General features: G+C 35.8%; 1 protein-coding gene across 5 annotated transcripts in view; it reads right to left on the reverse strand.

The window, feature by feature from the left end:
* PPHLN1 (periphilin 1) overlaps nt 1-17261 on the reverse strand; it is a 72175-nt gene that overhangs the window by 46309 nt on the left and 8605 nt on the right. For 3 of the 5 annotated variants that reach the window (XM_037389421.1, XM_037389419.1, XM_037389418.1), the window contains exons 4-5: nt 14832-15011; nt 13848-13909 (exon numbers count right to left, since the gene is read on the reverse strand). In XM_037389421.1, coding sequence (XP_037245318.1) covers nt 13848-13909; nt 14832-15011 — 242 coding nt within the window. The remainder of the gene's footprint in view (nt 1-13847; nt 13910-14831; nt 15012-17261) is intronic. The other 2 variants (XM_037389420.1, XM_037389422.1) reach the window with 1 other exon arrangement.

Consider the following 17261-nt stretch of genomic DNA (forward strand, 5'->3'; position numbering starts at 1 on the left):
TACTGGGCAACTGTGTGCAGTATTTCATTCCTACAGTTCTCTCTTGACTTCTACATGCCAAGACATCCATCTTTTCAACTAAAACATTAATCTACGAAGTGGTCCAGCCATAGAGGACGTAACTCACGCTTTTGATGCTGCACCAAAGAGACTGGCAACCAACAGCATATTGCTGTGGAGGCAAAACTGTAGGTCCTTTCAGTAACTCACAGGTAAGCACAGCCTATCACCTAGATAAAAAGTCAACAGAGAAGTTTATGTGACCCCTTCCATCTGAGAAAGATTATTGCTCTTGTCAAAGGGGGTAGACATTCAATTTATTGGCCTGGGCTTATTACTAACCTTGCCTAAAAGTAACTCACACCATTTTATAAATAAATTCAGGAAATTATATATATCTCCTAAGACTCCAGACTTCAGTGTAAAGAAATAAACAAGATTTGAACTACGCTTCTTAACTCAATACACTGTCTCATAATACATAGGCAAAGTGAAGGGGGAGGAAAAGTGAAACAAAAAAAATCCTTTTGTGTTGTCAGGACAGTGCAGAGACTAACAGAGCTAACTAACTGTGTCACTAACAACGTGACTGAGATGATGTAGAAAACATTTAATAAAATATACTACACCCCTGACCTCTAAGTTTCTCAAAAGATTTGCTGTCTTAAACATTCCAAAAGCAAACACGAAGAGTCAAGAACACCTCTACTCTTAACATCTTCAAACTTGTGGAAGATTCCAGCCACCATCCACTCTCCCCAAACTCATTCCCTCTCTTTCCAAAGCATGCAGTATACGTTTGTGCAACAAACCGTTTACTTTAAAATAAGTCTCTAAAGTGGAGTTAATCTTATTATTGTCCAAAGATCTTTATGCTCATTTACCATAAGCTAAAACAATGCAGTGAATTATAGCATAGTAGACAGAAGTAATTGCATCTGGTTCCATCGGCTTTCATCTGAACATTTGAAATGACAACAGATTTCTTATGACAACTTGTTTTCAATGTTTTATGGCTAAGCAAGTAATTGCAGTACTTGCAAGTGATAATTGCATTTGCTTTAAATGAAATTAACGTAATTAGGACTAGTCAATGTAATCCTATTAATGACTTTTTGCAGGAAGGCTAAAAAGGCAAGGGCATTGCAAAACAGTGGCAATCTCATGTACAGGAGGATAACTAGATGTACAAAAAATTTAAAAATTTATAAATGCTTCACAAATTTTGTGCTGCATGTGGTACTATTGAAGTTACCATACGTAAACACCAAACCCCCACACTGATGCCACTTGCCCACCTCATTCAATATAAAAGCTACTAAACTCATCTACCCCCAACCTTGGGGACATCTTAACAGATCAGGGAATAAAACTTAGACAACTTGAGTATTACAGCAACATTAGAGAGAAATGCCTCTGTGTCCTATAATTGAATAGTAAAACGATGTACCCAGCTAAAACTGGAGATCAGATCATACTCCTCTCTATCCTTAGTAAAAAGTACGCTCTTTTCTACTGTCATCAATAATGTACTTCACTAAACTTGCTGGAAGATAAGCATACACAATAAAAGTATATTTAAACACAAACTCTCTTTCTGTATGGTCAAGCATACAGATAAGGACAGAGGAAAAAGAAAGAGTTACGAGTCCAGAAAAACACAGATTTAAGTTCCAAAGAATTAAGAGCAAACAGCTTTATACAACTGTATGCAGAATAAAGACAAAATATGTTTATTAGACAAACCATGAGCAAATTAGACAAAATAATTGCATTCAAATGCATGTGATCTTGGCCTCTTTTCTTTTTGAAAACAAGGGCCAAGTAAGTCTCTGCAATTTCTCTGCAATAGAAAATAAATCATAGGACTGAAGTTCCAAAGTGTGTATTGGCATGAAGTGATGACCAAGTTACAATTTCTTTTAACAGCTACAACAATTACAACAACACAGAATTTCACCGATCAAATATTTACTGACAGACACTATCGTTGGGCTGGATCTCATACTCTCAACTTCTTGCGCAGTCACCCCAGAACAGTCAAGCAGTTCAGGTAACTAGTTCAACGAAAAAATTTCTCAGTATAGTACCAACTGAATCAAATCCTAAATAGACTTAATTCAAAATGGAAACCATTCAAATCTTGTATCTCAACAGACAAGCTTAAAATTGGAAGGAAGACAGGAAGCATGATACAGTATCTTCACATATTTCTTTCTTTTTTTTCTCCTGATACCATAACAGATCAGTGAAACTGGTCATCATTACTGCTTCTAGAGAAAGTTCTAATGGGACAGACCTTCCTAAGTAGGTGGTTGCACATTTGCTGTCATCCTGCCTCAGGCACCGAGACCAGCACATGAGAAAATTACTTCAGAAAGTTTCCCTGTGCTACCAAAGGACACGGGATTGATGGTATAGGACATGGAAAACATTCCCAAGTACTACCCCAAAGCAAGCATAAAGGTATTGAGAACAAGCACGTGTGGTCAATAACATACTATGAAACACAAGTAAACAGTTCTATGAAATATTTAAAATAAATTTCAATTTTTAAAGATCTTAATCAGTATGGAAAAAGGCATGAGACTGCAGAGGAAAACACATGCTGTTTAGAGTCACACAACTTTATTCTGCCAAAATTCAAAACAAAAGAATGTTTTTGTTTCTGAATGAAAGGGGGGTGTGGGTGTGTGTATGTCTAGTGGGGTTCTTTGTTTTGTTGGTTTTGTGGGGGTGTTGTTTTGGTGGTTTTTGTGGGGGGCTGTTTGGGGGTTTCCTTTGGGTTTGTTTTGTTTTTTACTTCACACTCAGTGCTTGTCGAGCAATTCAATGCAGGCAAGCAGTTGTCTATTACACACACTAAGGACCTGAAAGGAAGAAGGATATATTTTTGCACTACATTTTTCCGGGCATAATGAATTTTATGTCAGCAAACTACTAATCTTTTTCGCAAAGAATACGTTTAAAGTTTTTAAACAGAACTCAGGAACCATGAAATATCTGCTAAAGAAGCTCTTAAGGCTTTTCGTCAGAGAAAGCAACAAGTAGCGTACTGCAGTAATACATACTGATTTGATCAGCCCTTGTGATTGACTTTCTAACCCTATCAATAAAAAGCTGCAAAAGGAAAGAGCAAGTTGTGGAAGAAGTTTATAAGCAGTAATACCTTATGTCAGTAATACTGTCACACAATACCCATATTATATTTAGTTTTCTCCCCCTTTCCAAATCCCTTAATGAGATCTATAAATCAGAAAAACACTCCTTTTTTCTCTGTATCAGAAAAATGCTCCACAAATTGCTATGCTTTTATTCTTAAAGTGAGATCTGAAACAATTAGGTCAAATAAGTTTCATTCATTTATGCACCAGTTTTGTAATAGTGGTACAGACTTTTGCATAACAAATTTAAATAAAAGTTAGCAAACCACCTCTGCTTTTGGATTTCTCAAGATAAAAGACATTATATGTATATGAAGAAAAAATTTATTGTACCACAACCAGTTTTTTTCTTTGTTTGCTCTCATTTGTTCCTGTCATGTATGTAGTTTGTTCAGAATCACAAAGCCCCAAGTTAAGACAGACATTTTCTCTTATACATTATTCAGCTACATAGCTTTACCTTTTTGTTCCCACTTTGCTTTTTTCTTTCACTTTGATTACAGTTTACAATCACTATAATGTACACCAGTATCTCTTGCCTTTTTTTTTTTTTTTAGGTCGTTTCCTATCTGTTACAAATATGAACTTATTTAACACAAAAACAAGCCATGCTACTTGGGTAAATTCATTATTAAAAATCCTTCAGTAACTACTGTATGTCTTCAGTTATTTCAGTGATTTAACAACAGTTAACTTCAGAACATAGCTCCACAAGTCATACTGATTCAAACTGATGTTGCTACAAGCGCAATCTTCCCGGCCTTCCTTGAATCCATTTTACTACTCCATGCCTAAGCTGGCATTGATGCTTTCTCGCAGGCAACCAAACTGGTAGATAATTATTTAATTGACTGTGGTGAGTTAGCACGCAGGACCAGCTCACTGAAGAGTACAACCACCTGAAACAGTACCAGGGAGAGGGAACGACTGGCACAGCACCAGCTTAGATAGGTTTAAACTGCTGTGGAAATAGATTTTTACTGTTGGAAGATCAGTCTCCTTACTGCATTCATTACTGTTATTTATTTATGATAAATAAAATAGGTCCCTTGGCAGAATTTTATAGTACTTAAAAGTTAGCATCAGTAAGACTCAAAAATAACAACACATACATATCTAAGTAACACTGAAAACAATATTCTGGCTGTAATGATAGATAAATGTAGATGCAAAGATAATTTTTTAAAACAGCATACTGTTAAATAGAAAGGAGTATTAGTAACGGATAAAATTAACAGTAGCTGAAGTGAGTTTTTGAAGACAATTCATTGCTTGTCACTTCAATCTCCTGTTAACGTAATCCTTTACATTAAATAATCCTTGTACACAATTCTTCCAAAAAATGCATCTAGTAAGATAAAAATTGTAGAACATGTACATTGTTTACTACTTCATCAAACCAAATTGGTTTGCTGCTCTACTCTAGTGAGACCCCAGCTGGAGTACTGCATTAGCCCTGAAGCCCTCAGCGCAACAAAGACACAGACCTGTTGGAGCAGGTACAGAGGAGAGCCACAAAAACAATCACAGGGATGGAACACCTCTCCCATGAGGAAACACTGGGTGAGCTGGAGTTGTTCAGCCTGGAGAAGGCTCCAGGGAGACCTTATTGCAACCCTTTCAGTACTTAAAAGGCGCTTATAAATAAGCTGGTAACAGACTTTTTAGTAGGGCATGTAGTGATAGGACAAGGGGTAATGGTTTTAAACTAAAAGAGGGTAGATTCAGACTAGATATAAGGAAGATTTTTTTTTTTTTTTTTTTTTTTTACTATGAGTGTGGTGAAACACTGGAACAGGTTGCCCAGGGAGGCTGTAGATGCTCCATCCCTGTAAGCATTCAAGGTCAAGTTGGATGGAGCTCTGAGCAACCTGATCTAGTTGAAGGTGCCCTTGCTCATTGCAGGGGGGTTAGACTAGATGACCTTTAAAGGCCCCTTCCAACCAAAACCATTCTGTAACTCATTAAAATAACTTTCCCATTCTACTTCCAAATTGTATAAACACATTCTCAAAAATAACTTCCAAAAATAATTAGGCATAGTAGACTAGGTAAGGTAGGACTTCATTTAACGTGCAACTGTTCAAAGTCAGATTTCAGAAGAGAAGGACATTCCCACAGCTGGCTGACACAAGTGTATGTCATGGTGTCAACACTGAGTTCCACTTTGACAAAAACATTTCTTATCAACTCACAAACTAATACTACAAAGCTTCATATACAAGGGAAAGAACCTTGTATGGTTATACATGCATATATCCTGAATAAATGTCAAGCCTAGCATTGAGAATAATTTGTTACCATGCAAAAACAGCATCACTTTTTAAAAATAATACCAATGGCATGAGATTATGTAATTGCTTTATTGATGAACTTTTCCTCAGGTGTTGATCATAATACACTCAAATGCAGCAGTAGGTGGAAATTGCATATCAAAAACCTTCTCTTTGCAGTAAAATGCTTAACAAAAGGATGTCTATGCTATCTGTAACACCAAACTTTTTCCTCTCCTTTACTGTATCCTAGTATTCCCACCCTCTCTCAATGGGAACTAAATTCCCTGTAATGTTTAGTATATTCAAAACATAACAAGTGCCTGGAACCAAACAGATGAAAAATCTATCTTCCTAAGGGAAATTACGTACAAGTCCTCTGACAATACTCCCCATCCTGAGAAAGCCATGACTACATTCATTAAGCCAATTCATTGGCTGGCCATTGACATGACTGACTTAGATGCCATCTTAACAGTAGCTGTCTGGACTTGAAGGGAGACTCCCTTCTTTTTCTCTCCCCACTGTCTCTCAGTACCAAGCTGTTTTTCAACATATTTGTTAGGAAACCTTTCCAGAATAATCATATGCTACCCATGGGAGTTTGCCTCATTATTTCCCAATACAGCATTAACTTGCTAGTTTGATACCATCTACCACCTGATTATAATGCTAACTATAAAACTGGATCAGATGAGCTTGCTTTTTCAAGTCTTCTTTCAAGCAAAGTGTTAGCCAAGATCTTACAGTGTAAAGGTATATAATCTTTAGGCATGTTGCCCTATCATACATTGGAAACAGAGGATCTCCTTACAGTTTATTAGCATTATGTAAAGATCATTGATAAGAAAGTAATCATTTTCCCAAAATGTGACTTAGTTTTAAGCAACAAATCTGTTATGACAAAATTTAACTGAGTTTGCACACATTATCAAATTTTCCCTTACACGTTTATCATAACATACTAACAGCTGTAGTAAACAGTTCTCATGCAATAATCACTGTTAAAAAATATAATGATGACATCAATTTCATATGACAATTTACATTCTTAGAAAAACTGCAGCAGGAAACAGTTGTACTCACAAAAAGTCATAGATCTTTAAAACATAACATAGCTCTGGATCAAAAGCAAGCTGAATAAATGCATGACAGCAGTTGAGAATTGCCATGATGAGAAATTCTAGGCTTTTTGTTACCAAATTCAATGTGTTTACTGTAATTTTTATCAAATAAATGTTTACAACTCAATTTACTACCTAGCTGTTCCTTATTCAACAACAATTGAGACTAGGTTTTTAAGAATAGCAAAGTGTTCTTTGAGAAGATACTACCTGTCTTTAGTCCAAACAATATTTTGCCAATCCTTTAGTCACAACATACAGACCATATTTAAATGTAACTGAAACATTTCAAAGGACCAAAGAATAATAAATACCATACACACATAATCAGACTGAAATTACCTATTTCTAATTATGCTTTTCAAAAACAAGCTTATCCAGTTTTCTCTTATGGCTTTCAGCAGGAGTTAAACCCAAGATTTAGAACCATTCTACTTTTCATATAAAGGGTAAGCTCTACTGCATGATGCTGTATATTTACAAGCTTAGCAGGAAAAAGAAAAAAAATCAGGTAGTGGGTAGTTCTACTAATGTGACAATTCCCATATGAAAAACTTTGAAATGTTTTGACTAGAAAAACAAAGCTTCCATGACATTATTTTGAAATGAAACAGAACAGCCAGAACCCTCTGTAACCAGCAACAAAGGAGTCTCCCACCAGCTAGAAGGACAAAAGAAAAAAAATAATAAATCACAGCACAGACTCATGCAGGAGGTTCCAGGGTCTCAGTTGAATGGCAGGAATACTGGCACTGAACTCAGAAGCTCTTCAGGAGAAATGATCAAAAGAAAAAGAATTTACGTTATCAATACAGCATATATAATTACTTTAAACTCCTTCTCCTCAACTTGAGATGGAAACTGCATAAACAATTAAACCAGAGTTTTGCAAGACCCTCTAAAAGGAACAAAATTATTAGTAAGCAATTTTCTAGAGAAAACCTTTTTTTTAGAATTGGAATGAGAAATTCCACAAAGAAATATAAGAAAACAGGCCTTCAATAAAGATCACAGTCAATCATTAGGCAAATTATTTAAAACAGCAATCACTGAACAACTACAACTAGCTGCCAGTGAAAGCAACAGTCACCTTACAGAATAACCCCATAATTAGCTGAAATGTGCAAAGAATCCAGTTGAAAATAAGATGAATTTTTACTTCCTCTTCCTATTCTTACATTATAGAGCGAGGCAAAAATATTCTACAGTTGAAACCCTATCCACCAGTCTCTCCTTTTCTCCCCATTCTCTCAAATGACAAACATTTCAGAAGTGGAGTGACAGCAGTCTAGCTTTGAAGAAGTTCCTAGTATATTTCTAGATACAAACCAAGTCCCACCAGCATAAATAACAGCAGAAACTTACTTTAACACAGTATTCTTAGCAGGAAAACAGCCAGTGCCCACATAATGTAGTTTTAAGTCTCTGGGTTGTAAGTTAAATAAAGGAAAGAGAACCATCACAGCAACAAAACCAGATTTGTCTGAATTGAAACTTTTTTACTTTCAATTGCAATGACCTGCAATAGTGGATGGCTATATTCTTAATTATACACCACCTTCAGTACAGGGCAGTCTTAAAATGCTAAGTGGTAGCTGCATGAGAAAATTTGCATTCTTAAAACCCATTCAAAATAAAAAACCATGGTCCAAAGGAACCCAAAGCATTAGTAACAGAATTAGACATATATAATGTCAGCCAAGTAACAAAAAAATCAAATTATAAAACAGAAATCTGACTGCAAACAAACCAGTTGTCCCAAGCACAAAAGAGCTAAAGAGGTGGTGGATCAAAAATAGCCATCAAAGAAAATATAGCAACTACTGAATCGGTAAGACTGCAGCATGAGACATGAAGTATAACAGGAAGTCACTAAATATTTAATGTAAAAAAAAAATCTACTCTTACCTGTTATCTATTCTGTTGTTCCAGAAAGTTCTAACGCCCCTCTCCACCCCCCAAAAATATCATAAGCCAAGGTAAACTAATTTAGCTAGCAGCCTAATACAATGGGTCTTCTGAACTAAAGATTTCAACAGACAAGTCCTTGCCTGGATTTGTAGACAGGTATAACGAATCTACCACAACGACCTACTATAAGGAAACTGTAATTTCGTATATGAATAAACAAGTTACTCTAGTAGTTTGTGTGAATACCTGAGAGGTTCAATATTCTGGCAGAGATTTTATTTATTAAAAGAAAAAGGCATGTGTTAATGAATATGATTAGAAATCTGCTTATCAATCTCTGTCAAAAGCAAGAACATTTTCTTTGGGTAACTGCCATATTTATTTCCCTCCACATAGGTTTTTAAATGAAGAATGAGGTTCTTGTATGGTGTCCCTTAAGACCTGTCAAATATTGCAACAGAACAGCACACTTATGTACATTTTTAGCACCATCTCATAAATCCCTTTGGTTGTTTCTATTCTATAAGCAAGACAAAGATCGGTTTACATTACAAAAAAGTTTAAATCCAAGGCCTAAAGACCTCCCTCAATATAATACACTGTTTTAAATTAGTATAAAATATTTAACCAGGTTCAGTTTTTCACTCATTAAAGAACACATACAGGGAGGGGAAAAACACAACATATAAGTTACCCCTTGTAATTCAAAGGTGATTGCACAGTGATAATGTAAAGATAACTGCCTTGGCCTATGGCACATCTGAACCCTGAATATTAAATCCTACTTTATTGAGAGACAAGTCAGTGACCCTTAACTTCTATCTGAAGACTCGCCCATCAACGGTTTTGGTTTAAAATAACCATTCTTGCCAAAGAACAATTTTCTTCTTAGTGTACAATGTTCAGACCACTCCTCTAGAACATCTTGTCATCACATACTGCACCTGCAAAGAGTTAATCACTAAATGAAGGGTAGTTCAAGCAGAGATCTGAAAGCCAGGATTGCCAGCTTCTATCCCACACTTTCCTGCCAATTTTCTCCATGGCCTTTGGTAAACACAATCTCACTGTGAAGGTTTATGCATCTACAAAAACTGGGGTATATTATGTTTTACCACCCTAAAGATGTAACTGCACGTTTATCATTCAGAAAGCCACATAAAATCTTCAAAGGAAAGGCAATATGCCATTGATTTAAAAGATTTCAAAAACAAAATATAGAACTGACTGGTGAATCTTAGCTGTTCACAGATCATTGTTTAAATTTGTTTCAATATTTTGTCAGTTTTCTTTCTAGCATCAAAATTATTTTATTATTTCTATTATTACGAAGTATTTCCTGTGCACTCCACAGACAAGCAGATCTGTTTTATATATATAAATGCATTAGTATTAAAGACTGTACTACAACTAGTTCCTAATTTAATACAGGACATGGGGCATGGGGGGGGGCACGGGACGGACAAACAACCAACAACCAAAAAACAAAACCACACAAGTAATAGCAGCAATTTTCCTTCATTAACAAAGGAAGACTTATTCAGATCAACAGCTTGAGAGGAGATATTAAAAATGTCCTATGTGAGCCACTTCTCAGGAGTGTATTATATGAACCGACGTTACTACTGATGCACAGTACTTTGTCTCAAATATAGCAATCCTCATTTTACAAAAATCTGGACCTCGGATAATTTTAAGGATCAAATTTAATGCATGTATAGCTGGGATTTACAAGTGCGTCATTTTGTAACTTCTCTTTGAAGATGAGTCTTACCCATCTTAAGTTGCCAAGTTTCACATATTTCACATCTTATGAACTCAGTTTGGCTGAAAAAAAAAAGCATGAAGTAATGCTTTGTGCACTCAGAAGGATTAAAATTTGGTATGACTAAAGTGAACAGCAGCTAACAGTCTTCTAAAGCATTTCAAACTGAAAAGTTCATCTGACTTTATAAAAATGAACTTGTATGAAAAATCCATTGCTATGAGGCCCATACTGTAAAACTGGAGTTCTTCAACAGCACAGTTCCTTTCAACTTTTCAAAAAATCTAACATGTATAAAAGAATTCAAGTGCTTTGAATAACTGAGTGTGATACATCACTAAAGACAAGTAGTAACACAGACCCAGAAATGATCAACATCAGTAAAAGATAAACGTACGAAGAAGTCATGTGTTACTTGATCTCTACTCCTCTCATCATTCCCAAGTTTCACAGTTCTCATAGCATCAGCAACCAAGACATTAAAACTGTCATTATGTGTGCAGAAAATTCTCTGTTCTCCAAACTAAGATTCAGCTTTGATGTACAATTCTTTATACATAACAACTGGGCTTGAACCAAGAGGCACTTCAAACCAAGCTATGACTGTAAGGTTACAGAAGTCACATCAGTTCCTGGCATTCAGAAATCCAGCAAGAATCCCTTAAGTCAGAACAAGAAAAAAAGGGATGGGAACTTATTCTGAAATCTATGCCCAGCACATCCTCTGAATTACTTTATTATTTTTTTTTACATATAACAACTTTCAAGAACACAGCAGTCCAGAAAGCGCAAAAGCAACAATAATGCTTTGCTCAATGGTAGACTATTGGCAAATGACATCTGTTTGCAAACCAGAGCACATCACTGCAAGAAGAAAGGCAGCAAGGAAAAAAGATGACTAAGCCAAGTGATAGAACCTCAACTATCTTCTCATCAGTCATGGAGAATTGCTGCTGATCCAGAGCCACATCACAGCTCAAGCCACAGCTGTGCAACTGCAAAGTAAGCATGCACTTCCTATTTTTAAGGAAAAGACAAGAAGCTTAAAAGACAATAAAAAAAATCCACAAAAGAAACAACATCAGCAATCTAACAGCTGGTTTCTTCAACACAGGAAACTTTCACCTCCCAAAATTCTGCATCATTTAAGGATTTTTTTATATTCCAGATAAGCAGCTTCTTTTACTTTGGGAAAATTTTGAGTAATGCTTTTCAGCACTCCAAAGAAAGATGGGGAAAGAAAAATGGAAAGAATAAAAGATCAGAAACTACTTTTTGACAGTTAAGTTGCCAAAATTCAAACCAGGAAAATGTGAATGATTAATGCTTAAGAGGAAATGCTAAACATCACATCGACAAACAACTTCTTACAGCACTTTTTTAGCTGCTGAATGAGTTTTTAAGAACACTCAAGAAAACGGATTATTTGTCAATAAAAGAACTATTATTTTTAATATTTATAATCACTGTACTGACTATGAAAACCCATTAACTTTGTAAGACTTATATTTGTGAACCTAAAGACACTGACACCTTTGTTTTGGCCATGTTCCATGCAATTCTTTAAAAAGTACTTCTGGTTAAAATAATCTTAATCTGCTTCTACTACCTCAGAGGAAAAAAAAAAAAAATGATATGTACTCCAGAAAAACTCACCCAAAGTAACTTTCATCATATCCAAAGACAAAGCATTTTTGCATATGATAATTTTTTAATCTCATGTTTTATAGTGCAAATAGAAAGTAACTAGAAAGTAATTAGAAATAGAAAGTAATTAGCATTTTCACCACAGGAGATAACATATACCAAATACTGTACTTCAATTTCATCTGTTGAGATCATTACATAGCTCAACAGCAAAAAATCATAGTTAAGTTTACAAAGCATGCAATTCAACAACTGTTTAACATTCTGATCACAGAATTTTATATCTGAGATTATGTACAGAAGAGCACAGTAACAGTAAAATCAGACTTCTGACATGCTAATCCATATTTATATAATAAATCAGTAGGGCTTCATTCAACTGCAAATACATGCCCATAGCCTCAACTGGACCAAGCACCTTCATGAAGTTCTTTCATAGTGTTACTGCAGTTGTGTAACATTTACATATTCTGAAATGTATAATAAAGACTCAGATGGGACTATCACAAAACACATTTTTCAAGCCTTCAACAAAACAAGCTGACATTTTATCCTCACATTTTAAATAGAAGAAATCAGGATGCATTTAAGAAAATCTTTTTGACCACTGGGTGTCACTCTTGTTCTGCGTAAAATAAACTGCCTGGCACTCTTCTCAATTCTGTTTTGTTGCTGTTGTTTTTCAGCTTTAAACAACCCTGATTCTTCCACAGTGGGAGAAAAAGATGGAAGAATTTTTACACAAGTTTCTATAAAACACTTACTATTTTTCAAAACCTTTTACTGCTGCTTCTGGCCCCAGTAGTTCAATCTTGAGAGAACTCTAGTGCACAAAGACCCTTATGGGATATGAAAGATATTTTCTTTTTACAGTGAAGTTATGTAATAACATAGTTATGCTACATCTAAATCATCACAGTCAAACAAATAAACTGTGTAGCCCTGTAGCGCCATTGCTACTTAACAGCTTCATAGTGAGTTTGCCACATCCTCAAGAGCGAGGCTTTGAGCAAGCTTGTCAGCTCAGGTTTGGTGTCTGTAGCTAACTCTTTTCTTTATCTTTGTACGGTACAGCCATAGTTTTATAGAGATAGCTACTATGATGCAGTATACAGAAATACAGGCCTGGTATAACAGCAGACAACTTGAGAAGTGGCATATAAAAGTACAGCCATGAGATGACATTCTTAGATTAGACCACTAATATTTCAGTTAAACTAACAAGTAATTCTTGTCTGAATATTGAAAGTGAGCTTCATCCTTGGCCATAAATATTGACTGTAACACTACCCTGTGCACTTTATTTATCATATCAAATAATCCCATGTCAAGCTTCGCTGCAAGCATATGTATGTTACAGCCCTGTTGTTTAATATTATTCCTTACATTTCGGATGGGAACCTGAGGCATACACTAAGAAGTGTTCGCAGAAATTAACATAATGTCCAATGGAAATATCCACTCATCAGTCCAGCTGAGAAAACAGGGAGGTCAGAACAAGGCTATGGTGAACTTCATGATCCTATCATCCACCCCACCAGCCTTCAAAATGGCACAGGTGTCTCTCCACTGTATTGAGGCCTCAAGGTACTACAGTCACGGAAGCAAGTATTAGACCAAAGAATTCAGTGAAGTCGTGTAAAAAATGTGACTAACCAGGGAGATGCACTAAATGTCTTACAGTCCCAGGCTAATATGCCTAAAGATGCCCTCATTATGCCTTCTACCCTTACTAAACAAATAGTAAAACAGAGACTTTCATGTCATACCATTTATTTAATTCACATTTCAAACAACAGAACTAGAAACCACTTTTCCGCTATCATCTTTTACTTTAACAATGTCCCTTCCTACGTCCCTGCTATTTCACTGCTCTGCTCTACAAACTGTTTTGATAACAAAGAAAAATGGCCTAAATAGCCCCAGTCCATGCAGGACACCACTGTAAAGTCTTATAAAATACCTGTACTCAGGCTGCCGACTTATAGGATGATCATCCCTTGGCCATCTGTAACCCGATTCATCCTGTAAAACATACATGTAGAACAACTGTGTGACATGTATCTAAACATCAGATGTCAGGTACAGTTAGTTGCCAAATGCTACTTATTTACTGCAAAACCAAAGTATTTAATGAGCTAAAAGAAAGTATCAATTATTCACAGCAAGTTTTTTCTCAGTTTATTCACTCTACCCCATTCCTCTTATATTCCCCCTCTATCATTACTAAAGAGAACAACTTTGCAATACTGTAAAAAACAGAAAAAATAAAAAAAAATCCAAGCTATATACATAGGCATGACTTAAAAAAAAGAAAAAAATTCCTCATTGAAATGTAAATTATCATCAATAGCTTGAAACTACAGAATTTCAAATAGCTGGGTTGGAGAAGGCAACAGTAATGACCTTTCAAACGGACCATAAATTTTGTATTTAAGTATAGGTACTGGAGAAAAAAATATGCATTCAGCATCAGGACAGAATTTAAACAAGTGAACAACTGTGCCAATTAGAAGGCTAGGTAGACATCATTCAACAAGCTGCACGTGCAAGGACTTGTTAAATAGAAGGATTCTGCAATCATTCTTCTATTCATCCAGATAACTGCACTGCACTACAGAGAGGACCTCTGGCCACTTTTCCCAGTTCAGACTCTGTGCTTTCCACAGATGGGGATAAGGGCTCTTTTCTAAGTCAACAGAGCAGCTAGGAATCCTAAGCAGCAGCAAACAGCTATTACCATATAATCACAACAGTCTTAGAAGCACAGTAACTGCAAAAAAGCACCAAGTATCAAAAGCCAGATGTTTTTTCTATTAATTTTATTTTGGTTCATAGCAGCAGAATAGCAGTAACATCAATGCTCTGTCTGAACTAACATTTTAATTTTTCAGTATTCAAGCACTAATGCAAAAAAAAACCATCATAAACTTGTAAGAAGAATCACCTTACGTACACCTCGGTGTGGAGGGCCGCTTCTTCGATCATGGGCAAAACTGCGACCCTCTTCATAGTCTCTGTACTCAGTGTGACTGTAATCATCATACCGACTGTAATTGCCATCCCCAGGTCTTTCAAGAAGTGGTGGTTTCTTGGGCACAACATTTACCACTCTATGGTAATCATCCTAAACAACAACAACAACAAAAAAATCATATTGCTTTTAACAGCTGGAAATCTGTAATGAACACACAAAAGTAAAAACAAGTTATTTCTATAATACGGGACTATAATAACCTTAAAGCTGAAATAGCACAAGGGAACAACAAACCGTAAAAGTCATGACAGTCTGATGGCACAATAACTTACTAAATCTAATTAGTTGGTTCGGACACCATTCAGATGCAATCCTTTGGCATTACAAGTTTAATTATAGAAGGAAAATTTTCAACATGGTTTTAAGCTTCTTTTGAAAATTTAAAGCAGTAGCATTAGCTACTTTCTAAGCATCAGCTACTTTTTTTTTCAGCACTAGCTACATACACATATATACATACTCAGAGACTTTTACGTTAACTTAGGAATGCAATAAAGAAAGTTAAACCTGTAACATCTGTAGAACAAGGAGCCCATTATATGATTATAGTATATGAATCAACTGCAAATAAAAAGCAAGTTAAAACATGAATGCAAGATTATATATTTTAAGTCTTCCTCCTTCAGCAAGATATTTTTTCCATGAGCCTTAAAAACACAAACTATAAATGCAGAAACCTGAGTTAGCATGTGCAATTTGGAGGGGAAAGATAATCAAACTAGATTTTTTAACAGTGGTAGAAGTCACAATCTAATGTACCAGTAGTTTTTGTAGAAAAATACATTAAATTCACAAACTCCTAAATATTGTCATGCAAAAAAAGTTAGTTCTGATTTCAGAGAGCACCCAACAAACTCACTAGAGGGCAATCCACAGCCAGCCTACAGCCAGACTGATGCAAAGTAGAGACTACATACACATTCATATACAGCCATAATGGTTGATCTACCCTTACCTCACTCAGTATCCTCCACATGTTGGTTTGGTTTTTGTTTGCTGTTTTGTTTTTTTTTTTAGTTTGGCATCTTACAAAGAAAATGTGCTCTGAAGCTAAAATAAAACTGCTCCATTCTTTAGCCTCACCCAGAAGTCCCCATCACATAACTATACTGACATACAGAAGGACAGTTAAATGAAAGCCCGAGATGTACCCACTTACAGCTAACTGGGTCAAGGGCTTGCAACTTTATGTTGTTTACCAGGATCTGAAAGCAAGTATTTCTACTACAGTCTATACTTGATACATAACTAGTACCCGGTTCAGATCAGAACAAGTCTCTTGCTCTCTCAAACAAGGGATACTTCATTCTGTGCCATTGACATGCCTCAGTTCCAATGCACTAACCTACCAGCACATTGCTAAACACATCCACAGACTGAATAAAATTAATTCCATTTTACTTGTCCAGTCAAAATTAAAGTCAGCCCTCTATACGTGGACAGATAAAATGGCACAGGCCTGCGAGGACAGAAACTGCCTGCCAACTACCTTGAATCAGCTGAGCTGCATGAGAAAGAGCTTCCTATACATCTTTCAGTAAGGCAGACAGACAACAGGTCTTGGTTTGCCCAGCTACTACAGGTGTTGTTTTGGTGCAGATGGATAGTATTGACTGGTAAAGGAGTGTATTCAGCTAGTCTTTTCATCCCCAGCTCCAAACACATGTAATATTTCAAGGATAGCTTTATATCTAGTTAATTTTTGGATCAAAATGAATGCATCATACCTTTTAAATTGTAAAGTAAATTTTCATAATGCATATGCCATGCATGCATTCTTCTGTGGACAGCCGGAAAGACTAAGAATTTGGGAATGTCACTGTTATAATGGTTAAATTAAATTAGCACTGCATTAGTCAAGTCAAACATTGATTAAAAAAAAATATCTGTGAAAATAGATTTTGCCTTTCTTCATGTCCTATTACTGATAAATATTGTGGAGAACCAGCTGACTAACTACCCTGTGCCTGGAAATGCAGCAGCTTTGTTGCTGCCTGTAAAAAGTTAAAAATGTCACGGAGTAGCCAAACACTAATACACCACTCAATAGAGAAGACTCGTAACTAGTTACCAAGCTGAAAATACAGTAGAGGGAACCCTTGAAGTATGCCAAGCCAGCTATGCTACTATCCCAACATTTAAAAGAGTTAAAAGAAAAGCCAGATAACAGGCACAGGTACCTGGAATTTTTATTTTTACAAACGTACATTGCACAGCATGTAAACAGAAATATCAAAAAGTATTCTTAAAAGTCCTATTTAAGTGCAATAGCTCAAAAGACAAAGCTACACCCTGTTTTCTTTCTTCTTTAAAGACTTCAAACATGGGAGAAAAAAGATT

This window comes from Falco rusticolus, chromosome 5 (genome assembly GCF_015220075.1).
Source record: "Falco rusticolus isolate bFalRus1 chromosome 5, bFalRus1.pri, whole genome shotgun sequence".
Lineage (NCBI taxonomy): Eukaryota > Metazoa > Chordata > Aves > Falconiformes > Falconidae > Falco > Falco rusticolus.